The 26,116-nt window shown below is 47.5% G+C and overlaps 1 protein-coding gene and 1 long non-coding RNA gene across 2 annotated transcripts; both read right to left on the reverse strand.

Annotated features, from left to right (window-relative positions):
• Positions 1-8,432: 8,432 nt before the first annotated feature.
• Positions 8,433-12,685, reverse strand: LOC149365518 (uncharacterized). The gene is made up of 3 exons (XM_089543388.1): positions 11,966-12,685; positions 10,993-11,572; positions 8,433-9,669 (listed from the first exon to the last, which is right to left on the reverse strand). The coding sequence occupies exons 1-3, from the start codon at positions 12,512-12,514 to the stop codon at positions 9,083-9,085; spliced, it is 1,716 nt and encodes a 571-aa protein (XP_089399514.1). The 5' UTR covers positions 12,515-12,685; the 3' UTR covers positions 8,433-9,082.
• Positions 12,686-16,170: 3,485 nt separating this feature from the next.
• Positions 16,171-20,085, reverse strand: LOC149365519 (uncharacterized). The gene is made up of 2 exons (XR_016288225.1): positions 17,188-20,085; positions 16,171-16,353 (listed from the first exon to the last, which is right to left on the reverse strand). It is a non-coding gene; the product is annotated as an uncharacterized LOC149365519 (long non-coding RNA).
• Positions 20,086-26,116: the final 6,031 nt, after the last annotated feature.

Genomic DNA, 26,116 nt, shown 5'->3' on the forward strand with positions numbered 1-26,116 from the left:
TTTTAGTGATGGAGTGTGTGGAAACTAACAACTTATTTTTATCGTGGGTGGAGCTCGAATCTCATATTGAACAGCGTGGTGATCACAAAATAGCTCGATATAGCCAGAATTCGATATAAAATCATGTAGAAAGCGCGTCAAAAACTAATAAAAATCAATCAATGAACCAGTCGCGGCGCAATCGTGCGAGGGGATGTGAGGAAGGACGAAGTGAAAGGAGTGGCGCTAGAGCGAAGGGTCGGAAAGGGATAGGCGCCGAGGGGACGTGAAATACGAAGGAGTGCGAGGTGGAGGGGAAGACAGCTGCAGATGAATGTGAGAGAGATGTGAAGGTCCACCGCGAAGGAATGCGAGGAATAGGGAAGGCAAGTTGAAGCTGCAGGGCAGTGTGAGTGATGGCAAAGGGGAAGAAAAGGAACGCGAGGAATGAGTATGACAAGTTAATTAGGGAGCAGCAGGGAATGTGAGGGATAGGTTAGGCCAAGGAAGAGAATGCCGTCAAATGTGCAAAGGTCATGCAACTTGAGTGAGTTTCAGAGGGATATGTGAAAGGCGAAAAGATCGCCCCGAAGGAATGCCAGGAGTGCGGCAGAAAAATTAAAGCAGCTGCTTAGAAATACTAAAGCCGAAGGAAAGGAATGTCGCAATAAAGGATCGTCCGGGTTGTGTGTACATAGAACGGTGTAAGAGATGCAGGGCAAAAATTAGGGGGGGGGGGGGGGGGGAGTATGACGCGTTAACGTTAGTGGATTAAACATTCACAGATCACAGTCATCATACCACTTAACATCCCAAAGCGACTCAGGCTGTATGGGACGCCGTAGTAAAGGGCTCCGGAAATTTAGGCCACTTGGGGTTCTTTAACTTTCACTGAAATCGCACAATACACGGGTCTCTAAAATTTCAGACCGGCCAGAGGCGCGGACGTGCGTCGCATGTGCTCCCGCCAAGCAGCCGTTTTTCGGCGTTCAACTTGGGCCTGCGCGCCGGAAACCACCGCGAACGGATCCGGATTGTCACTCCGTGCAAGATGACACCGGATTGTGGGCAAACGATGGACTATTTCGCATTTCATGGGACTTTTCACCTTTCGGACGCGTGATATAGCTAGCTAGGCCTAACGCCCAGACCTAGCGTAGCTACCCCTGCATCGACGGGAGCCGGCCACTGGGGCGGCCTTGTGACCACCACGATGATCAAAGCCGTCGACGGAGACGAACTGGCCCCCTCGAATTTGAGAACGGTGAGTGGGAGACCGTTCTTAGCATGCACGACCGCATGATGAAAGAAGGCGGGAAGCCTGCGAACGCCAGCGGAAACGCTGGCTGGAACGCCGCCGGGAACGCTGGCGAGCACGGCGCCGGGGAGAAGAAATCGACTGCCACTCAGGAAAAGAGGCAAGATCCGAACATCCGAAAAAGGGCACCGATGCTGAAGCCCCCGGAGAGCGACTATAAAATAATCTCCAGGCTTGCTGGAATTTGCACAATTACGTGCCACGTCACCTACTGCAGGCCACCTGCGCGGCCGCGCAACTACCATATGGAGACGTCCTGGACGAAGACACTTCAAGAATCAAATCCGTGAACAACACGTACACGATCAGCATACCGAATCGTCAACGCGCGAGCACCTACGCGGGGATCAAGATGATTGTTATCGGGGAGAAGACCCTCGCCATGGCACCCTACGTCGCGGCAACGCCTATGATATCGGAACACCGGAAAAAGTCCGTCAAGGATTCATCAAACGCAACCCGGACATAGTAGTACTCAACGCCAGAAGAATCGTCAAGTCGAATCTATTTTGATCACCTTTGGAGACAAAAAATTACCTAAGACTGGAAATTCTAAAGTGTGCTTGGCGAAAGCCTTATGCAAAAAAAAAAAAGTGTTCGCCGTTATCCCTTTGAATTACCCAAAGGTGCTTGCAGTAAACGAGGGACTCTATGGGCCGCTTCGGAGCCAAGCGCCTCACTCAACTGCAACGAGACGTCTGGCGAAGGAGCGGCGGTGCAGCTGCCACCGCCGACGCGCGCGCGCTCGTTCTACCGCTACTGTGTGACGTTACGGTTGCTATGCAGAGCCGCGCCCCCCTCCCCCCCCCCACCCCCCTCCCCGGCGCGCCGGTTAAGGAAGGGAGGAGGTTGCGCCGCTGCGCGGAGGACAGGCCACAGTTGGCACGATTCCAGCGCACGGACGCACACCGCGAGTAAGAGCCATTAAAGGCCTTCGCCTTCAAAGCTCCCCAGACAAGGGGGGCACACAACACTGGCAGCCGGAACTGCAAGTATCGGTTGGCCAAGAAAGAACCTTACAAAGCCAAGAACAACCAGGGGCAGCTGACTCCGCCAAGGCCACCGGAGGAGAAGCAGATCGAGCTCCTTCCCACCATTACCGGGAACCGGAGGCGCCAGCTCGGGTCCTGACAGAGACAGCAGATCGAGCAAAGGAAGAGGTTCAAGCAAGAACAGAGACGTGGGCAAAAAGGTGAGCTGGCCAGGTAAGACCTCCCCTTGGGAGACCGCTCGGGAGAAGGAACTGGTAGAGCAGCTCGCTGAGACGGACAGAAAGCTAGACACCATAAAGAAGGAAATTGCCTAGATGAGGAAACTCATTAGCGGTAACACAAAACAGCCGAAAGTGGTCTAAAAACCACCTTTGCAACAATCACAAAACGCGATTCAGGCGGCCCCGCGTGGCACAAACGAAGGGGGAGACATTCAAAACGCAATGGATACGGGCACCAGAGTCCCCGGGAAAAGACCTCTACCCAGAGAGGGAAACACAGAAGACAGTACTCCTAAAAAGGCGGCAGAAAGTCCAAACAAGGGCGCATCGTCTAAAACCCACAGCAAGGTTAGGCCGGACATAAACACGCTCTGGAAGCAGGTTGACGCTCAAGATGCTAGAATTGATGGACAAAATAGCCGAACGTGCTGATAATCTCACTGCGGAATTCTTCATGTTCAGGGAACGAACCATGGCTTGCTTCCAGCAAAGTCTGGAACAACTAGCAAACATAGAAGCCAGGCTTCCCCCTGTTGCCGGCAACATACGTTAGCGACTTTCTAACCGACAGAACAGCAGAAGTAAATCTAGGAGAAATCAAGTTCGAAACTTTTAAGCTGGGAGACAAGGGCACCCAGCAGGGCTCAGTGCTGTCTCCTTTCTTTCTCAACACGTGGCGTAACGAGCGTGCGTAGATGGGCGGCATAGTTCCTTGCATCCGGTCCATGGTAGCTAGTGTCGATTGGGTGATCAGAGATTCCAGCAGCCGCCGATATTACACGTTCCTGAAACACTCTGTAGATCCCTAAAACCTTAGGCAAGGGTCGTCTGCCTGTTCCGGAATTCCCACCTGATTTGTCCTTCGCATTAAGTTTCACTATTTATAATAACTATGTTACTCTGGTCACAGAGGTCTAGCATTACCTTCTCTTTGCAATCTGTGCATCCAGATCCATGGTGTGACCATTTATTGAAAAATATCGGCACTGCTTCCAAACTGTTTTATATCGTAATTGAGACATTTTAGTTCCTTGTCGACTTGCCCGCATTTGCCCCTTGTACATAATCTACCCTGAGCCATGTTCTTTTACCGGCAATTGTTCCAGATAACAGGACATGTTCTTTGCAAGTTGATTTGAATGCGAAAGAATTACTAGTCCCATTACTAGACAAGCCGGCGCCGTATGTGCGTTAGTGTGCGTACTCGCAGATGGAACAGAAAATCCCAGCGATGGTAAGAAAAAACAGTGACATCATCAAGCGGTAACATCATCGTGACGTAGGCAGCAAGCCGAGAACCATCACTTCAGACAATCCTGTACAGTCTTTGTCAAAAATATACAGCCCATGGTGTTTGCTTCCAAGCCGCGTAGTGGAGATATTTAGCACATTTCAGATTGCAAGGTTGAGTGCTTAAGTTGCTCCGGCATTCGTGAGATTAGGGTCCCTGGGTATGCAAGAGGAGCTGCGCTGCAGGGCTCAGAAGCAGACCTCTTGGGCTGTATACTTTTGACAAAGACTGTACATGTCGGTTGTCTATATAATCGCGTCATTTTTCCCAACATTCGTGTCCGAATTGTGACGCAACAGTCTGTCGCACAGCGTTCCGGGGTGCAGCTTCTGCTAGTAAGTTGCAGGCTAGCTTGCGATAGGGATTTGAACCGACGACACATGCACCTTTGACTGTACGCCTTCTCAGACTACATCCTCGCTAAGGCGTGATTGAGGTGTCCACCGAGATGGGACACACTTGCTGCGTCATTCCCTATCCTAAAAACAATTTCCGTATCAAAACAGCAGTGATACAACCGTTCGTCCTAGAGCATTCCGGATGCTGTCATGCGCGGGTTTACTGCAAAACCCGCCACCCGGAAAGGGAATAGTCAACTTTCGTTCACAAAATTCTTTTTTTTTGTTTCATATCGAACGACACATGACACACGAATAAGCGCTGAGAAACTTTGCTGTCGGTTCGTATCACCTAGCCGCTAGAAAAACTCAAATCTGCTCCCTACTATGCGCAAACCAAGCTATATAGCCTGCACCTAAATGCACCTATTTAAACATTAAAGGGAGAAAAACTCATCTATTTGACGCTACCACGCCGTTCCCGCTGTCAGCCCGTCTGGTCCCTGTCGCCAGGTGCAATCCCAAGAGCGCCGAATCTTCCGCACCGCACGCCTGCCGACTATCAACTGCGCACAGCGCCAAAGACAGCGCTCCGAAGGCGCGAAATCACACGCCAGTGACGCCACACATACTTATCATCCAAGGAAGGTGAACCAGAGCGCAAGACCACGTCGCCAATTTACACTCGAAGCTGAGGAGTAGGCCCAGCGCCGGTGAGCGGAACGCTGATACTCGACTGCAACTTTGCTCCGGCCGCCGTCGCGTTTGCTCGATCACTCTTGGCAAAGGCGGGGATACAACCAATACTGCTAACACAAATTTGCCGCATCACCTCGTACGACTGCCTGCACGTTTTTTGTTTGTTTTTGCTTTTTTTCTGTGGAACCCGGGCACTGGACCAGGAGCGCTATGACGCACCCGGGAGGCGACGAGGGCACGGACGAGCCAACGTTAGAGTGCATCGGGCCGGAACGAAACGCGAACTCAAGAGGACGTGGTTTGGTTTTGGTTTTTTGAGAAAGGAAATGGCGCAGTATGTTTCACATATCTCGGTGGACACCTGAAGTGGGAGTGAAATAAGAGAGAAAGAGGGCGTGGCCTCTGGTTAATTTTGGTACAGCGCGCGCCGTCTAGCAGCGTCCGCGATAAGATGCTGACGTGTGCACTGGGTTGGTGGTTTTTTCCCCAATTCTAGGCACTACACTGCAGCCTTCACTCGACTTTCAGTGGTTCGGCAATCCCCGTCTAGCGCCGGCATGGCGCCAGCCGCATCGCCTCGATACTAACGCTGGCCATGCCCACGGTCTGGACGAGGGGGATGACACTGTGGTTTTGCCTCCTTCCGACGACCACGTTATATCTCTGTGCGATGACAAAGCTTCGACTGCATAATGACCCCGGTAATGAACGTGCGAGCGACGGATGCTTCGGCGTGACGTCTGCGACTACTTTTGTGCGTCACAGACATTTGGCTGACATATCATTTGTGAAAGGTCATGCCGTCTCATGAGAAGGCTTCACCTTTCGTTTATGACAATTGAGACTGGATAAAAACAAATAAATCCAATTGGAAAATTGCTTTTACGACACCTCGGCCGTCCCTCTGCAACAAAATGCCGTCTGCCGCCGTCCTGGTTTTAACTCTTGCAAAATTTTGCATGGGGACATTGCTGCAGGCTTTTGTTCCAAAATTGGGAAAAGACGGAGCTTCGACATACCATGGCAATCCAATTGGCCGTTTGCTAGTTGGCCACACGAGTGCGTTTTCGGGAAGGGCGATGTTGCATGCAGCAACTTTAAGATGAACGTCTTTTGATTCATTTCACTGTTTGTTTTTTTTTTGAACAGTGCTGCTCGTTGTTATTTTTACACGGAGCGCTCAGTGCTGTCCGTGAGGTACGACGCAAAACTGAAAGTAGTCACACTTTCAAAACACGGCACGCCACAGAGAGAAATAGCTTCGTATTTCGACTTTTGTCCACAATCAACAGGATTATAGACGTAAATCGGGACGACGACCACCCCCTCAACTTTTAGCGCAGACGGAGGATAAGGACCACAAATGAAGCGAAAGAACGACTGATACTGACTGCAGTAGCGGACAACCCAATTTTGACAGCGACAGCTTGCCCATGCATCCAGATTTTCGAGGACGGGGGTATCATGCTGCTGCAATGGCCCGCCTAAGGTGGTGATATTGATGAAATAGAAAATGTATGGGGCTATGGAGGTATAGCGCTCTCCCGCCATCCACTTATTAGGAGATTAGCTGCAGATTTGTGAGTGGCAATGGAGGCAGAAATCTTTGTTGCCTAATTTGGTGTCGCACAGGCCAACCCTGATATATCTAAATGGACTGATTGATAAGAAGAGATATGCCGGCAATTCCTGCTCCAGCATTGTGCCCGCAATGTAAAGCTGAGGCGCCGATTGGATATATTCACTTGCAGCAAAGAAAATGCCCGAAATTCGCATTGGTCATTGGTCATATAAGAACGGGGTGAAGCGCATATGGCAGGTTCTCTCAGATCATGAATGGTAGCTTACCAATATCCCTGAAAAAGTATACAACAGCTGTATCCTACCGGTACTCACCTATGGGGCAGAAAAGTGGAGGCTAACAAAGAGGGTTCAGCTTAAGTTAAGGACAACGCAGCGAGCTATGGAAATAAAAATGATAGGTGTAACGCTAAGAGATCGGAAGAGGGCGGAGTGGGTGAGGGAACAAACGCGGGTTAATGACATCTTAGTTGAAATCAAGAGGAAGAAATGGGCTTGGGCAGGGCATGTAATGCGAAGGCAAGATAACCGCTGGTAATAAGGGAGTAATTACTCATAGGCATCCACCCGAGCGCAGCCATACGGCTACAAAGGAAAGCTATACAGCTTTCTCAGAAACTTCCTAGTTAAAGAAAAATTCGTCCTGGTCCGGGGTTTGAATCCAGGACCACCGCTTCACCGGAGCAGTCGCTCTACCAATTGAGCTAACCAGGACGGCAATAAGGGAGTAATTACTCCCTTATTACAAATCTACTCCACCTTGGGGGATTCCCCTAAACATTTGACCATAACGGAGTGGATTCCAAGAGAAAGCAAACGTAGCAGGGGACGGCAGAAAGTTAGGTGGGCGGATGAGATTAAGAATTTTGCGGGGATACAGTGGCGGCAACTGACAAAGGACAGGGTTAATTGGAGAGACATGGGAGAGGCCTTTGCCCTGCAGTGGGTGTAGTCAGGCTGATGATGATGATGATGAAACACCGATAACGTAATTTAGAGGAATACCTCATATATACAGTAGATAATGCCGATCTTTAACAGCAGGCAACAAGTGAAAGATGATGATGACCTTTCAGGACAATTAGTCAATGGCCATTGGACGATTTACGAAAAATAATATAAGCAGTAGCCCCAACATCTATGCGGAACTTTCACTGCCGCCATAAACATGAGCAGCCGCCTTGCCAAAGTGCTAACTGCAGGGGCCTTTCTGCGGCATACTGCTTTTCTCATTTAAAAAAATTATTGATGTGATTGAAAATCACATAAATTATTGCCATGGACAGCTGCACTGTATAGAACATTTTAAAAAGTGTGCAAAAAAACACCAATGAACTGACAGCTATGGCATACATGGTCTTTCACCTAGGACTTTGCAAAATTTTCAAAAATACGCTTTTTGAGGTAGAAGAGCGCTTTTTCGCCGTAGCATTGTCAGCGGTGTAGCATAACTGGTATGCCGGTTAACTAATATTGAAAAGTTAGCTTTTAACTATTACTTTGAGGCACCTTAATTATTGACACTTGTAGCCCGCTGTAAGCAATATTCATAACATTCTTCAAAATTTCTAAAGCGCGGTTACCCTCGGCGATGTGGCCCAACAAATTTTGGCTATTTCGACGAGTTACGTGCTCTGGAGAAGTTGCTTTACGTGCAAGCTTCTCGAAAGCGCATGTATTTTGGCGCTATGTAGCCAAACTTTGTTGGTCCACAGAGTCGACGGTAACCGCGTTTTCGAAACTTAAGAACTAGTATGGATATTACTTGTGGTATTACAGGGGCCCCGCCGCGGTGGCTCAGTGGTTACGGCGCTCGGCGCTGCTGACCCAAAAGACGCGGGTTCGATCCTGGCCGCGGCGGCTGAATTTCGATGGAGGCGAAATTCTAGAGGCCCGTGTGCTGTGCGATGTCAGTGCACGTTAAGAACCCCAGGTGGTCGAAATTTCCGGAGCCCTTCACACGGCGTCCCTCATAGCCTGAGTTGCTCTGGGACGTTAAACCCCAATAAACCAAACCAAACTTGTGGTGGGCTGTGCACGACACGCAATAATTAAGGAGCCTAGCAGTAATAGTTAAAAGGTTAGTCAAAATTACTTAACCAGCCTGCTAGTTAGCACATCTTAGCTGTCTTTATGTACTACACTGCTGACAATGCCGAAAAAATCGGTCTTCTAGCTCAAAAAGCCTATTTTAAAAGATTGTGTGAAGCCTTAGGTGAAACACCCGCCTGTATTTGCAGGTACAGGCTAGTGGCAGAAATACACACAAAAAAAGTGGTAGCTAAAAGATTTTAACGAGCTCTTTTACACCCTTCCTAAGCAGTCGTGCGCAGAATGTCAAGATACTGCACCATAAATACATACTGATTGTGCAAATTTTATTCATATTCTTAAAGGCGTACTGCAGTAACACGTGCGCCAACTTTACATGACATGATTTCACTCCCATCCATGCAAGTGCAGGAGTACTGTTCACTTGTGCTTTCCTTACAAGGTCATCTAAAGTCCTCCTGTGTGTGAATGTACTCTGAAACACGTGCATTTGCTATTTTTTGTGGATAAGGAACATGTTATAATGGAGGCAATCTTGTATACAAATCCACTGAGAGGTTAGCTAGAAATGACTGTATTAGGTAATGTCGGGAAATATTTCCTTCGGAACCTTACTGGGCCTTATTTTTCCTAATATGTTTTTTATCTTCATGTCGTGTTAAATGGTGCTTCTCTCTGAATACCTTTGGGCAGAACCGGCAACTGAATGGCTTCTCACGCTTGTGAACTCGCATGTGCCGCGAGAGGTGTGTGCTTTGTGCAAACACCATGGGGCAAAGCTGGCACTGGTAAGGCTTCTCCCCCGTGTGGACGCGCCGGTGTATCACCAGTTTGTGTCTCAGTGCAAAGCGGCGGTCGCAGTAGTCGCAACGGTACGGCCGCTCACCCGTGTGGGAGCGAAGGTGCACCACTAGGGTCTGCTTCGTAGCAAAGCTGCTGTCACAGTAGTCACAGGGGAACGGACGTTCACCCGTGTGGGTGCGCAGGTGCGCCACCAGATGGCACTTTCGGACAAAGCGGCGGTCGCAGTGGTCACAGCGGAAAGGGCGGTCACTGGTGTGGGCGTGGAGATGCTTCAAGAGGTGGCTTTTTTGGGAGAAGCTTCTGCCACACTGCTTGCACTGGTTCTGCTGCTTGCTCGTGGATTTACCACGGACATGTCTCGTGCTGGTAGGATTAGTTTGTGTGGTGTCCGAACCTGCGTCGTGAAAGCCAGGGTATTTTTAAAAGAACATAGAACCCCACGTGTCACAGCTCACTTCGAGCAATGGTCACCAGCTTGAGAATGTGGAAAGAAACCTAATGGAAAACTTGAGACCACATGTGTAACACAAGATTCGACAGGTTTAAGGAATTCGGTGTTGAAACAAGGTTTCCCTGCTTCTGTCTGCATTTAGTTAACGGCAATAAGCAGACTACAATGTAATCAAGTTAAAAACTAAAGCTTCTTTAACACCAGCGCCTGTCAAGGCACAGACAGAATAAATTAGCGATACTGAGACTAGGGACTAAGAGCACTTGCTGCTGGGCTAGTTGGTTTTGGTTCATAATTAAATAGTTTTTAGGCGCAAAAAACAGACGAGACACACAGGAAGGTAACAGGACGAAGCGCCAAAGAGACGAGACACACAGGAAGGTAACAGGACGAAGCGCCTGTTCCTGTTCCTGGCGCTTCGTCCTGTTACCTTCCTATGTGTCTCGTCTGTTTTTTTGCGCCTAAAAACTATTTAATTATGAGACTAGGGACTTGAGCCAAGGCTCACCACAATCAACTAAGCTCCTCTCTACTCAAACCCCATCTATGTTATCCTGCACGCTGAAAGGAAGACTGAAAGAATAGCAATTGGAGAACAATTGCTTGTCCTTTTCACATCTGATTTTTTTTTTCAGTTTCAAACCAGCAGCTTTTACATAAAATTTTTCGGGTCTGATCGGATTACGTAGCATATCGTCGGAAAAAGAACATAAAATAGTAGTTATTGGTCACAGATACGCATTAAAAATCGCACATCAGGGCTTAGGCATTCCAGGTTGCAAGGATCGAATATCAAATCTGTTCTGCAAAAATATGTGGCATAAAAGAGATATGTGCTCACTTCAACGTGTGAAAGTCTCTGAACAATTTTGGGAAATAGATAAGTGCAAATGAACCTTGGACGTGCTGCAGAAAAACTGGCCCTCTCGTGCGAGCTTCCGTATTTGCAACAATACAGAATAGGCCATTCTCCCAACTGGTCACATATGTTGCACGTCTGTTCTCAGTGCACGTCATGTGGCTTGAAGGATGCAACAGTCTACCATTTCCAGTTTAGTTTAGTTTATGGGGGTTTAACGTTCCGCAGTAACGTTAAGCAGTAGTGCTCGATATTTTGCAATATGTGTTCCTTGTCAAATCATAAATGAGCAATTTCTTTTCCTGGAAAGTAAATGCGCATACTTTTTGGTGTATCGCAACTAACGTAAGGAAATGGCCCGAAAACTAACACACTTTTTTTAAATGCCGCTCGGTCCAAATACTCACTTCCAGAGTCGCTGTCAGGTGCATCTGTGTCACTGCCGCCAGAAGTGCTCCCGCTGTCATCACACTGACCACTCTGTCCTTCTGTGTCTGATAAATTTTCTTTCTTAAGTTTCAAGGGTAGCCCAACTGCAGTCTCGTTCCGAAACGCAGGGCCAGCCGTATCATAGGCGCTTGCAACACTCCCGGCATGACCAGAATGACCACATTGTGCATCTGTGTCTGGCACAATTTCTTCATTCTCAAGTTTTAGGAATGACCCAGTTGCGGTCTCGTTCAGAAACGTAGGGCTAGCTGCATCATAGCAACCGTCAGCATTCCCGCTGTCACCAGACTGGCCACGTTGTCCTTCGGTGTCTGACATTTTATCTGCAGTCTTGTTTACAAACGTAGGACTAGCTGTATCATAGCTGTTTGCAATGCTCCCAATGTCACCAGACTGCAGATCACATCTTCCTTCTGTGTCTGACACACTTTCTTTCTCGGCTTTCAGGTATAACCCAACAGCAGTCTCGTTTACAAACGTAGAGTCAGCTGTAGCATAGCAACTGGCAGCGTTCCCGCTGTCAACAGGCTGACCACACTGTACTTCGGTGTCGGGCACATTTTCTTTCTCAACTTTCAGGAAAAACCCAGGTGCAGTCTCGTTCACAAACGAAGGTCTAGCTGTATCATAGCTGCCTGTAGCGTTCCCGCTATCGCCAGACTGACCACACCGTCCCTCTGTGTCGGTCATAAATTCATTCTCAAGTTTCAGGAAAGGCACAGATGCAGTCTCGTTCTCAAACGAATGTCTAGCTGTATCATAGCTGCCTGTAGCGTTCCCGCTATCGCCAGACTGAACATACTGTCCTTCTGCGTCGGTCATAAATTCATTCTTAAGTTCCAGAAATGGCTCAGCTGCAGTCTCGATCACAAACGAAGGGCTAGCTGCATCATAGCCGCCTGTAGCGTTCCCGCTATCACCAGACTGAACGTACTGTCCTTCTTCGTCGGTCATAAATTCATTCTTAAGTTCCAGGAATGGCCCGGCTGCAGTTTTGTTCACAAACGAAGGGCTGGACGTATCATAGCCGACTGTAGCGTTCCCGCTATCACCAGACTGAACGTACTGTCCTTCTTCGTCGGTCATAAATTCATTCTTAAGTTCCAGGAATGGCCCGGCTGCAGTTTTGTTCACAAACGAAGGGCTGGACGTATCATAGCCGCCTGTAGCGTTCCCGCTATCCCCAGACTGAACATACTGTCCTTCTGCGTCGGTCATAAATTCATTCTTAAGTTCCAGAAATGGCCTAGTTGCAGTCTCGATCAAAAACGAAGGGCTAGATGTACCATAGCCGCCTGTAGCGTTCCCGCTATCACCAGACTGAACGTACTGTCCTTCTTCGTCGGTCATGAATTCATTCTTAAGTTCAAGGAATGGTCCAGCTGCAGTCTCGATCACAAACGAAGGGCCAGCTGTATCATAGCCTCCTGGAGCGTCTCCGCTGTCACCAGACTGATCACATTCTCCTGAGTCGGACATCTTTTCAAATCTCACGAACAACCCCACTGGAGTCTCATTCACCAACGTAGGGCCACGGCGGCAAGATGGAGGAAACGACGTCACGGTATGCAGCACCTGAGTTAAACGGAACGTGATCAATGAAGCGGCGGTCACATGTCCCTGTAATCGGCTATCACTAATCAATGGTTGCGTTAATTAAAATTGCACATGACGAAACGCGGAGACTGCATCAAAACAACACATGTAATGGCATCTGTTCGCGTTTTTGAGCCTTTACTTAGCACCAGTGGGTCAGATGAAGTAGGATAGTGTCACGTGTATATCGCAGAATTTACCTCGTTGTACACAGCGAACTTATGCCAGCAAACAGAATTCAACTGTGATGGGGTAATAGGAAGAAAGTGTTCAACTCTTGGCGATGCGGCTCTCCGAGGATGCTGAAAAAACAAGTGATGACTTAACCGGTAGGTTCCATCTCCGGGTGTATAGGCGGTTCACGTCACATCTCCCCCAAATCTCTGGGGCGCTTGACGACACAGGCGTTCATAGTAAGCAGACAATTAGGGACGGCGCAGAACTGAGCTTGTTTACTGGGGAACCCATGACCACATACAGAATACAACTCCGTCGCGGCGGCAACAGCAAGTATGCTCGACTGTCGAAGGGTCAAGAATAGCCGCGGCTCTCGGCCTTACTCACATGTGCAAAGAATATTCTAGCAAGCGCGCCTAAACAGCAAGGACAATCTCGGACACCGTAGAAATCACTGAACGCAGCTACAACAATTCGAGATACCTGTGGTCTCCTCTCGGGTGGCAACAAAACGATAAGGCCACGTGTCGTAGGAAGAGAACGTGAAAACGCAAATATCACAAAGCTTCGCGGCAAGCAGAAATAATTTTGGCTTACCTGTTTACACGTAGGCTTTGCTGCCCGCAGCACCTTCTTCGTCGTTGTTAACCCGAAAAAAGCGCGAGAGCTGGTGACGTTTGTCGCAGAAGGGAGGGTATAATAAATAGCTCAACCAAAAATGGCAATGTTTTGATGTCGCGGATCTAAAATTTAGGCGACGGCGCTAATCGAAGGCCCAAGGTCGGAACGGTTAAAAGGCCAGTTCCTCTGCAAGCTATTAATTCGCAGCTGTCCACTAATGTAGCCCAAATATTCAGTGCTCTGGTTACGGTACACGACCTCCAAAACTAGAATTAACTGGAAGACAGAATTTGATTCAGCGCAGTGCAATGTCGAGGCTCTGACTCAGAGGCTCCATTGGCCACTAATTGATCGCACGAACTGTACAGCGGCTCTAAAGAAACTTCGTCATCATCATCATCATCATCACCACCACCACCGGACTGACTACGCCCACTGCAGGGCAAAAGCCTCTCCCATGTCTATCCAATTAACCACATCCTTTGCCAGCTGCGGCCACCGCATCCCCGCAAACTTAATCTCATCCGTCCACCTAACTTTCTGCCGGCCCCTGCTACGCTCATCTTGGAATCCACTCCGTTATCATTAAGGACCAGCGGTTACCTTGCCTTCGCATTACATGCCCTGCCCAAGGCAAAGAAACTTGGGGGAGAAGTAATTTCGTGCAACCTAGCTGTTCACAATAGGCATGGTTCCCAGATCAGATTCGAAGTGGTTTGACGCTACCTTCCTGAATTGCAATTAATACTTCTTAACCGTTCGGCAAGCAGTGTAGCTTTGCCTGCTTTGACAGAACAAAAGCAATAAATCACACGCCAGGCTTTAAATTCCTTACTTAACATGGCTAAACGTGGTCGGCTGTTGTGAGAGAGTTGTAAATAGAAAAGACGTCAGGTGACAAACGTGATGCAGACAGCGACACGCACGTTTTAAGTAGTGTCGGAAACGCTATGCAATATAAATCGTGGGATTTTACGTCCCGAAACGACACACCATGGTTATAAGCGACGCCGCAGTGGAGGACTCCGGATTAGTCTCGACCACCAACGCAACAACCAAGGACAACGCAGCAAGATATATGGAAAAAAAAAATGATAGTGTAACGTTAAGAGACCGGAGGCGGGCAGAGTAGGTGAGGGAACAAACGCGGGTTAATGACATCCTAGTCGAAATTAAGAGGAAGAAATGGGCTTGGGCAGGGCGTATATGTGATGCGAATGCAAGATAACCGCTGGTCTTTAAGGATAATGGAGAGGATTCCAAGAGAAGGCAAGCGTAGCAGGGGGGCGGCGGAAAGTTATGCGAGCGGATCAGATCAAGAAGTTTGAAGGGATACTGTGGCCGCTGCTGGCAAAGGACAGGGTTGATTGGAGAGACATGGAAGAGGCCTTTGCCCTGCAGTGGGCGTAGTCAGGCTGATGATCATAATGACCCGAGTTAGTACTTGAGCTTATTCCCATTGGCGGCAGCTTCAGCGGCGCTCCTCCAAACTTACCCGAGCTTACCCGAGTTACTACCGAGCAACCGAGTAACTCTGGTAAGCTCGGGTAAGTGTCCACACTTTTATTGCGAAGCAATACTACTTTAGCTACCACCTCAGCCCGTTCCAGCGCGAGGCGGTGGTAGGCACCACTTGACCTTTGGCATCACCTTTGGCATGACGTCATACCATGTGCAAAAACGGGGCCCCATCTCGCGCCGTCGCAGCGCGAGGCTGGTAGGCACCAACGGCGGCCTAACTCCCGCTCCTCTCACCAGGTGCGCCGCGCGCGAAGTGACGTCATACCATCTGTGTAAAAAAAAAAACGGGGCCCCATCTCGCGCCGTCGCAGCGCGAGGCTGGTAGGCACCAACGCCGGTTCGCTCCTCTTGTCAAGCCTGTCAGATGTCGCCTTGCTTCGCAATTACCAGGCTTAACCAAGCTAAGCCACAGCCATTTTTTTTCTACACACTTTCCGTTGACGCCACGAATGAGCAAAGTAATGCGTACGTATTAATACATATTGTTTATGCAAATTTTATTCAATTCTTAAACAACTCACTGCTATAACAAGTGGTGCCCACAACAGATGACATGATCCTATACTCTCTAAACAAATGTCCCAGTATCCTTGAGCTTCTTGTGCAGGGGCCATTGTACTTTGAATGCATGCAAATTTACATTTTTTTTTTATAAAGAACTCGTCAGTATGTCGGCAATCTGCCACATTTAACCACTGCGAGGACGGCTAGCAATGACTGTTACTTATAGTGTTGGGAACATTCTGCATCGGAACTTTATGAGACCATAAGACGCCTAGCGTGTTTTCTCGCTTCATGGCCTGTTAAATGGTGCTTCTCTCTAAACAACAATGGGCAGAACCGACATTGGTATGGTTTTTCGCGAGTATGAATTTTCATGTGTCTCGACAGGCAGGTGCCTTCTACAAAGACCATGGGGCAAAGGTGGCACCGGAAAGGCTTCTCCCCAGTGTGGGTGCGCAGGTGTATAACCAGTTTGTGTCTAAGCGAAAATCTGCGATCGCAGTAGTCGCAAAGGTAAGGACGCTCGCCCGTGTGGGAGCGAAGGTGCACCACTAGGGTCTTTTTCACAGCAAAGCTTCTGCCGCAGTAGTCACAGCGGTACGGACGTTCACCCGTGTGGACACGCAAATGTGCCACCAGGTAGCTCTTTCGCGAGAAGCGTCTTCCGCAGTGGTCACAAGGGTGAGGACGGTCACCGGTGTGGACTTTGCGATGCTTTAGCAGGAGGCTTCTTTTGGCGAAGCTTTTGCTGCACTGGTTGCACTGGTGCTCGCTGGTGAGTTTTTCGCGGACATGTCCCGCACTGGCACTAAAAGTCGCACAGCACCCTGGAGAGGACCTTCCACGATGCGAATCCTGTTCAGGGGGCGTGCCTTGTTTGCAATGTGCGGTGGCCGAACCTGCATCATGGAAGCCGAAGTATTTTCAGTAAAGGCAGAGCCGCACATGTCACAGCTCACGTGGCGCTACGGCCGCAATCTAGAGAATGGGGAAGGCGACCTTATTCAAAAACCTAGAAAAGTGTTTCTAAAGCAACATGCAGTGGGCTAAATCAAATTCGATTTTGAAACAATATTTTCCCATTTCGCTCTGCATATTGTTGAGGGCAATGAACAGACATTAATGTAATTAAGTTAAAACTAGAGCTACTTTAACCACAAGCCCTGTTGATGTGAAGTAATAAATGAGTGCCAGTGATACAAAAGCGTATTACGATTAGCTGTATTCCTGTATACTCATGCCGCCATATTGTCATCCTTCACAGTGAAAGGAAGCCGGAGAGAATAGCAGTTAAAAAAAAAAAAACTACTTGCCCTTATTGCCTGAATTTTTTTATCTTGGTATCAAACAGTGTGGATGCACCCTGGTAAAGTAATACCTTCGCTCTGCTAAATTTTACCCCCTTAGTGTGCTACAGATCGGAGTGTCAATGAGTCCATGTTGTTCTTAACAAGGGCAGTGTAGTGTTAATATATTAAACTTCCATTTCTCAACTGTATTTTTGTAGTCTATCTTTCAATTTAAACATCTTCGTACCCAAAAGCTGTCATTAATTCAAAAGAGTGACAAGCTAACAACACATTTACCCGTGTTTCGTCTTGAATCACAAAACATCTCTTGCAAGATAAATGCCCACAATTTCCGGTACATTACGACTAATGTAACAGAAAACGGTTGCACCCCAAACAATTATCGCACAGTTTTCTGAAATTCCACTCTCTCCCAATACTCACTTTGAGAGTCGCCGTCACGTGCATCTTTGTGATGGTCGTCTCCAGCATTCCCTCTGCTTCAGGACTGACCACATTGTCCTTCTGCGTCTGATTCAATCTCAGTTTTCACGAGTAACTCAACTGCAGTCTCGTTCACAAACGTGGGGTTAGCTGTATCATAGACGCCTATAGCGTTTCCGCTGCCACCAGTCCGACCACGTTGTCCTTCTGTGTCAGTTACAGTTCCTTTTTCAACTTTCAGGAAAAACCCAGATGCAGTCTCGCTCACAAACATAGCGCTAGCTGTATCATAGCCACCTGTTGCGTTCCGGCTGTCACCAAACTGACTGCATTGTCCTACTGCGTCGGCCATAAATTCCCTCTTAAGTTTCAGGAATGGCCCATCTGCAGCCTCGTTCACAAACGAAGGGCTAGCTGTATTATAGCCGTCTGCTGCATTCCCGATGTCACCAGAGTGACCCCGATGTCCTTCTCCCTCGGACATTTCTTCCAAGTCTCACGAACAACCCGACTGGAGTCTCGTTGACCAACGTATAGGGTTACGGCGGCAAACTGGTGCAGCACCTGAATTAAACAGAACGAGTTATGGTAAATGAAACGGCCGTCAGGTGTCGCTGTAATCTGTAATCACTAATCCATGGCGACGTTAAATGTGTACACGGCGAAACGGGGCTACTGCATCAAAACAACACATGTAATGTCATTTGTTCTCGTGTTCGAGGCCTTACTTGTGTAAAAAAAAAAGCTTTTGAGCAACAGTGGGTCAAACTCAAGCTGAATAGTGCTACGTGTATGTCTCATAACTACACCTTGTTTCATAGAGCGAACTCTCACAAGCAGAATTCAATTCTGAGTGGCAGTATAGGAACAAGGCTCTCAACCGTTGATGGGTTATAAATGCCCGACGCTTTTGGCTGTGCCCAACTGAATGTGGCGGAGGAGATTCGAGGTAACACGCCAATAACATCAACGACAATCTCGAACACCGTAATAAGAATTTAATAAGGCTAAGATCACTCGAGATAAATTTGGCCCCCTATTGCGTGGCAAGAAAATCGAGAAGGCCGCATGAAGGTGGCTTTGAACAAGGAGCATGAAAAAACGCAAATGCATGCGGCATTACCCGCCCACATAGGCATCGTATAAACACCAAAAATGCAAACGCTAGCATTCATAAGCGCTCGTATTAAGCGCGACAAAACAACTCATTGGTCGAGTTGATTTCCTCCAATTCAAAAAGATGTTCCTCGGCTTCGTCGTGTTATCAAGTTCATCACTACCACGCGTCATACAAGTAATTTTTTCGTGTCTTCCTTTCGGTACGCCGGGAAAAACTGACGGCTCTCCGGGGATGCTGAAAAACCAGCGGCGGCTCCACCTCCGGGTGCATAGACGGCTCACGTCATAACATCTCCTGAATCTCTGGGGCTTGTAACGACAGGGGCGGCAACAGTAAGCAGACAATTAAACTGGCACAGAACTCAGTTTGTTTACTGGGGAACCCATGGCCACATACAGAATACAAATCGGTGCTCGGGGAAGCAGCAAGTACGCTCGACTGTCGGCGGGTCAAGTGCCTAGTCGGTAACGCGAAGTTAAAACGCACCTCTTCACACGCCACCTGCCATCGCTGGCAGGTGGCAGGCAGCCACCTTACAGCTGTCCATTAATTCGCTTTCGCCGTGACAGGTGGCGTTTCACTCTGCTACTATCTGCCACCTGTAAGGTGGCGTGTTACGCCTACACTGACGCGTGGCGGCACGTGGCGTGTTACACTGCAAGCCACCCTCCGGCATATTCCCGTGGAAGCCACCTTTCAGGTGGCGTTTCGCTCTACTACTTGGAAAACCGGTTACGTCGACGACGACGCGGAATGCGGAAACGAGCTTCTAAGAACTGTGCTCTGAAACAAACATTACAAAGCTTTGAGGCAATGTAAGTCTAGAAAATTTTGGCTTACCTCTTACTCGTAGGCTTTCCAACCCGCGGCACCTTCTTCGTCGTCGTTTACTCGATGAAAGCGCGAGGACTGATGATGTTTGTCGCGATAGGGAGCCTAATGAACCAGCTCAACTGACAACGGCGTTTGTTTTGACGTCGGGAAACTAAAGTTTAGGTCACGGCGCCAGTTGACGGCCCCAAGGTCGGAACGGTTAAAAGAGCAATGTCCTTGCAAGCTATTAGCTCGCAGCTATTCACAATTCAGCCCAAAGATTCAATGAGCTGGTTGCGGTACACGACCTCCCAGACTAGAACTAACTGAGTAGAATGGAATTTGAGTCTGCATAGTGCATTGTCTCGAGCGTAATATATGCTGAGGCTCTGGCTCAGAAGTTGCTTGAGGAAGTTTATAGCACGAACTGAACAGTGGGTCAACAGAAACTAGTGGGAAGTTATTTTCGTCTAACCTGTTCACAATAAGTATTATTCACAGATTCGAAGTGGCTCGACTGGTGCAACCTTCCTGAATTGCAATGAATACTTCACCAATAGGCGTGCATGTAGTTTTGACCGTTTTGACAGAAACAAAAATAATAAACCACACGTCAAAAATATAGCTTCCCTATTTAACATGCCAAAACGTGGCCTGGTATTTTGAGAAAGTTATCAATGGAACAGATGATGTCAGGTGACAAACTTCATGCACGCTCTGACAAACACATTTTGAGCAGCATCTGCAACGTTATACATTGTAAATTGTGGGGTCTTGCGTCCCGAAGTGACACATGGGTTATGAACGACGCCGCAGTGGAGTACTCTGGATTAATTTAGAGTTCATTAACGCATGGGCAGTTTTGCATTCCGGCACCATCGAAATGCGGCCGCCGCGGCTGGGATTCGAACCGCGACCTTGGTATCAGCAGCCGAACGCCACAGCGCCACGGTGGGGGTCGCAACGTTATATACCTAATAATCATCAACATTTTCGGATGCCCGGTTGAAGACAGTAGCTTTTAACGTATGCATACGGCAGTTGCCATTACGACCGGCGCTATTCAGGCACACTCTGAACACAAATACACCTATATGGGAGTAAGCTGTACTCTAGAGCACACAGCGCTATAGAACATCTTACTCCCTTTTTACTCCTTCCTGTTAAGAGCGTATTTGGCGGCTGGTGCAAAGATCACTGTCGAATGAAACTACGAGACACGCCTCTGAACGCAGACTCCACAAGCGCTGAATCCACAAATATCGGAACGAAGCACTCGGACACTCGGTTTGAATACCTGTCGCGAGCTAGCTTCAAACTTTACTAGCAGATACGCATAGAGAGAACTCGTGTGACACCACCTGCAATGTTGTACGACGCAAGGTTGCGGCACAATTTTGAAACAAAAGTCTGAGAAAGACATACAATTGGAGGTACATATGTCGGTGTTCCGAATCCCTGCCACGAGCTAGCCTCAAGAGACGTATGCTGTAAGCAACGAGAAATCTTTATGGCACCACCCGCAAAGGTGTACGATGAACGACTGCGTCACAATTTCGATACGAATGTCGGGAAAACTGTCGCCACATGGGGGCGTGCTCCCACTCCACTCGCTCCTGCTCAAATTTGTGGCGCCCCCCAACGCGAACTGTGTGAGCCGTTTCGGGTGGCGATGCAATCGCACGCCAGCTGTCGCTCCTCGCTCCGTCGGTGTTCCGGTGACAGCGCTATCACAAGCCACCTGCCGCTCGTCAACCGCTGCACCGTGCGTCCCCTCTTTTCATGCGGAAGCACTACTTCACTACAGTAGGGTGCAACATAAAAAAGGAGTTAACACTGGGTCACGGTCCGAGCCGTCGTCCAGTATTACTCCGCTAGCCAATAACAACAGTAAACGGAACCAGCTTTATAATTTGACTTTGTTAAACAGACAACGTATCAAACTTCGAGCTTTTTTTTCTTCTTGTCACGTGACAAAAAAAGTTCTGAGAACGGACTACTTTTGGTCGTAGAATTATGTGCGGCTTTCCCGAATGTGGGCGGAGCTTCACTGCAGACCTCAAATGTATCCGATTATAGCAATCCTGAAAAAGCCTTTGGGTCTCTGAAGCCTTGACCTTTGATACCTCTCAAATACCTGCAGAAATAAAAGAAATGTTGCCGCGACTGGGTTTCGAACCCGGGGCGACCCGAACAGATCTGCTTTGCTAGCTACCGCACGATAGCATTATGCTATCACCGCAACCGATCACGCCCCATGTTAAGGGACATTGAGTGGCAGGAAGAGGGAACAGTGGGTCGGGGTACAAACAAGGGTTGATGACATCCCAGTCGAAGTCAAGAGCAAGAAATGGGCTTGGGCAGGGCATGTAATGCAATGGAAAGATAACTGATGGTCTTTAAGAGCAACGGAATGGTTTCCAAGAGTAGGCAAACGCAGCAGGGGGCGGCAAAAAAAATTAGGTGGGCGGATGACATAAGTTTGTGGCGATAGGGTGGCCGAAGCTGGCACATGACAGGGTTAAATGGAGAGATACGGGAGAGGCCTTTACCCTGAAATGGGAGTAGTCTGGCTAATAATGATGATAATGGCAGGTGCAATGTAGAAAACAACCTTTATGACACATGTAATAAATACCAGTTGAGCTAACCAACAACCTGACTTTTGAGACTTGTATTAACAAGCTGGTGCCAAAAAATATATATATAAAGGATGCACTCACTGCAGGAATGTTGAGGAGCACTTTTGTCAACCCCCCCTAAGGTTTTGTTGACAGAGCGCCAAGATATTGCACTAATACTGATTATGCGCATTTTCTTCTTACAAGCTTATTGGAATAAGCGCTCCCTACAACAGATGACAAGGTCCTACTCCCATACCTATATGCAAATGTAGGAGCATGGTATCCTTTTGCTTCTTGTGCGGGAGTCAATGTACTTTTAACGCGTATAAATTTACGAATTTTTTGGATCAACAACTTGCCAGTACTGTACCAATCTGGCATATATTACTGTGAGGTCAGCTGGCACTGGAACTTTGTGGGGCCATAGTATTTCTAGCATGTTTTTTCCCTTCATGAACTGTTAAGTGGTGCTTCTCTCTAAACAACATTGGGCAGAACCGACACTGAAATGGTTTTTCATGTGTGTGAACTTTCATATGCCTCGATAGGTGTGTGCTTTCTATAAAGATCTTGGGGCAGATGTGGCAGCGGAAAGGCTTCTCCCCCGTGTGGGTGCGCAGGTGAATTACCAGTTTGTGCCTTAGTGCAAAGCTGCGGTCACAGTAGTCGCAATGGTATGGACGCTCGCCAGTGTGGGAGCGAAGGTGCACCACCAGGGTCTGTTTCACAGTAAAGCTACTGTCACAGTAGTCACAGCGGTATGGACGTTCACCCGTGTGGGTACGCAAATGTGCCACCAAGTTGCTCTTTCGGGCAAAGAATATGCCGCAGAGGTCACAACGGTAAGGACTGTCACCGGTGTGGATGTCACGGTTCTTCAGCTGGTGGCTTGTTTTTGCAAAGCCCTTACTGTAGCGGCTGCACTGTTCCAGCTGCTTGCTTGTGGATTTATCACCGACATGTCCCGCACTGTCATGAAAAGTCACACAGCACCCTGGAGAGGATCTTCCACCATGCAAATCCTGCTCAGGGAGCGTGCCTTGTTTGCAATGTGCGGTGGCCGAGCCTGCATCATGAAACCCCAAGTATTTTCAATAAATGCAAAGCACCACATGTTGCAACTCACATGGTGCTATGGCCACAAGCTAGAGAACAGGAAAGGCAACCTTAATCAAAACCTGTGCAAGTGCATCTAACGGCAAATTCAGCTTTGAAACAATATTTTCCTATCAAGTCTGCATATGCTTGATGGAAATGAGCACATATTAATATAACGTGATTAAAAACCTGGTGTTTTAACCAAGCACCTGTCGAGACAGTAAGAATAAATTAGTGGTAGCAATAGAAACTCTCACTACAATTAGCTGCACTCCTGTCTACTCAAGCACGCCTTGACGCCATGCTTCACAAAGAAGGGAAGCCCGAGAGAATAGCTGCATTAACAGAAACTGCTTGCCCTTTTTTCCTTGAATTTCTTATTTTGGTACCAAATTTTTTTTATTAAATTTTTTGCTTCATGGTCATGTAATATACCCATGAAAAAGAGCAGAGTTAGCTGCTATTCATCCTCCAGCATGGCATCAAAACAGTATAACAGGGCTTAAGCATTTCATATTGCAAGAATTATCAACTCTATTGTGCAAAGAAATGTGGAATCAAACAAAAAAAATGGTAGGGATTTAATGTAGTTGAACCGAAGCTGTCAAGCGAGAAGTCTGTTTTGCTTGGTTGACCTTGGTTTAGCTTGTTTAGATAGGTAGTAATCACTCGTACGACAAATTGTTGTAGCAAAGGCACTTTATTTGCACACATTCTTCTTTGGAAATAGCACACTTTACATGGAGCATATTGTTGTTTACATGGTTTGACGTTTACAAAGGCCGTCTTATATCTGTGAAGTAATTGGCTATAGTAAAATCAGTAATGTGGGTAACGTTACTGAACACAAGATCTATACATGTTCCCCAACGCCGGGTATTTTTATTCATTGCTAACACTACACAATGGAATCTTCAACTGCTACAACAAACTTTAGCAGATTTTGCAAATTATGAAAGAGTCAACTTCTTCAGCAGCTAACTCTGGGAAAGGCCATCGCCAAATTTTCATGCATAGCGGGTTTCACCGGTTCCAACTCCCTCCTGTGCCACGGTCTATCACAGGCACTGCACGAAAATCTGACAGGAGTTTCCACAAATTCATGTACAAAGTATGCAGTCGCAGACAAAGCCGTTGCGAAACATTCTTTAGCTCTTCGCTGAAGGTAGGCCATCTTGGAAGCCAGTCTTGCCTATCGCTCCTCGGGTAGTTCAGCTGCCAGTCTCACATAGTTGTTACTGCGACACCTCGAGGCGAACCTCTCACTCTTCAGGAGCTTCACTAGACATCTTGGCACGCTTATACTGTCGCTGTTTCTCAAGTTCATGCTCCCGTTGCTCCACATCATAAGGATCAGTAGAGGCACGCTGTCACTCTCGTTGAATGGTGCAGTGAACTTCAATATGTAGAGTTTTTAAAGTAGTTAAACCGAAGTTGTCAACTGCAAGGTCAGCTTTGTTTGGTTTATCTTGGTTTAGCTTGTTTAGTTTGATAGTAATCACTGGGTAGTAATCTTCATAGGCACGGCACATCTGGCAACAACATTAGTTCGATCGTAGTATTAGTTAAGATGACGTGCAAAGCACAATGAGTTTGTGCATTGAAATCTAACATGAGGCGTGATAGGCTGTGCTGCTATGCAGAGGTCAGCGAAGCCGTGGGTTACAGTCAGATGTCCTTACAGTTACAGTATACTTACAGTCATATGGCCTCTAAAGGAGCTGCAGCAACCGAAATTTTAGTCATCACTCGATCCACAGCTCATCATTTATTTATTAACATTATATTTTATGTGTGTTTTGTCCATCATAGCGTTGCACTAGGGGAGGCTTTGTCCAGGTTTAAACAATGTCATATTGTGTCGGCAGTGAGAACTTCAGCATTCCCCTGCTGAGCAAAGATAAATGCTTTGGACATGAAATGTTTTGCAATGTGGGCTTGAGCCATATGGCACATGCGGGTAGAGTGGTGGGCGCTTTCGAGTATGTGCTGTATGTATGTGCATATGTATGTGTATATGGCAAGATGCTGTAGAGCTGCCGTCGCCTTTTAGCCCTGGAGAGGGCGAACTACCCACCAGTTTTTTTAATGCAACGCATTCTTTTTACTTCCAAGTAAATAGATCTGATGCGAAAGTGCGGCTAAAATTATTTTGCAATAGATACCCAGTTTCTTAATGTCTGTTCTGTTTTCATGACAAGCCCCTGCTGCATGGCAGACGTAATTGTGCTGAGTTGTATTTTGCCTTGTCAAATTACAGAAATAGCAGCATCAGAGGCGCTTATGTTCCTGGAAGGCAACATCTTGATGGAACAGCTGATTCACTTTCTGGTTCACATCTCAGGACGCACCTAATACTTGCAAACAAACTTTAAATAAACTTTTATATTCTTCATTCATTGAAAACACTTGCATAAAAAACTTTTTTTTTACCCTTTATATGCAAGTGTTTTCACTGAACGAAGACGCAAACACAGAAGGAAGGCACAATCAAGTCTGTGCTGGTCTGAGGAAAACAAGCTGCCAGAATTTTGATTTACTACTAAAAATCTCACCATATGTGACAGTACTGTCACGTTTGTGTGCGCTTATGTGGTTGCCAGAGATGCGCCAGTAACCTTTTAGCTATATGGCACATGTTTGTCTAGGAAGGCAGTATGCCTCGAGTACTTTTTTTTTCATGTTCATGATGTCTAAGACATCAATGCAGTTTGTGTACAACACCTGGACTGATTTATGTTTAACCTTTGTTTTTTAACTATTTTTTTGTAGTCCATCGTTTAATTTCAAAGTCTTCGTTCTCCTATTAGTTAGCCAAAAGCTGACATTAATTCAAAAATTGGATAAGCCAGCACATGTTACACGTGTTTTGTCTTGAATCAATTTCAATAACCTGCCACCACCCCCAAGAAAAAAAAATACCACACAGTTTTCTGAAATGCCGCTCCTTCCAAATACTCACTTTCAAAGTCGCTGTCACGTGCATCTGGGTCATGGTCGCCTGCAGCATTTCCTCTGTTACCAGACTGACCACACCGTTCTTCTGTGTCTGACATATTTTCTATCTCCACTTCCACGAGTAACTCAACTACAGTCTCGTTCGCAAACGTAGGGCTAGTCGAATCATAGCCACCTGTAGCGTTCCTAAAATGACCAGACTGGCCGCACTGCCCTACTGTGTCAGACATATTCACAAAGTTTCCCGAACAACCCAACTTCAGTCTCGTTGAAAAACGGTGGGCTACGACGTCAGTGTGACGAAAACGACGTCGGT

Source organism: Amblyomma mixtum, chromosome 1, assembly GCF_055824585.1.
Source record: "Amblyomma mixtum isolate Tamu chromosome 1, ASM5582458v1, whole genome shotgun sequence".
NCBI lineage: Eukaryota > Metazoa > Arthropoda > Arachnida > Ixodida > Ixodidae > Amblyomma > Amblyomma mixtum.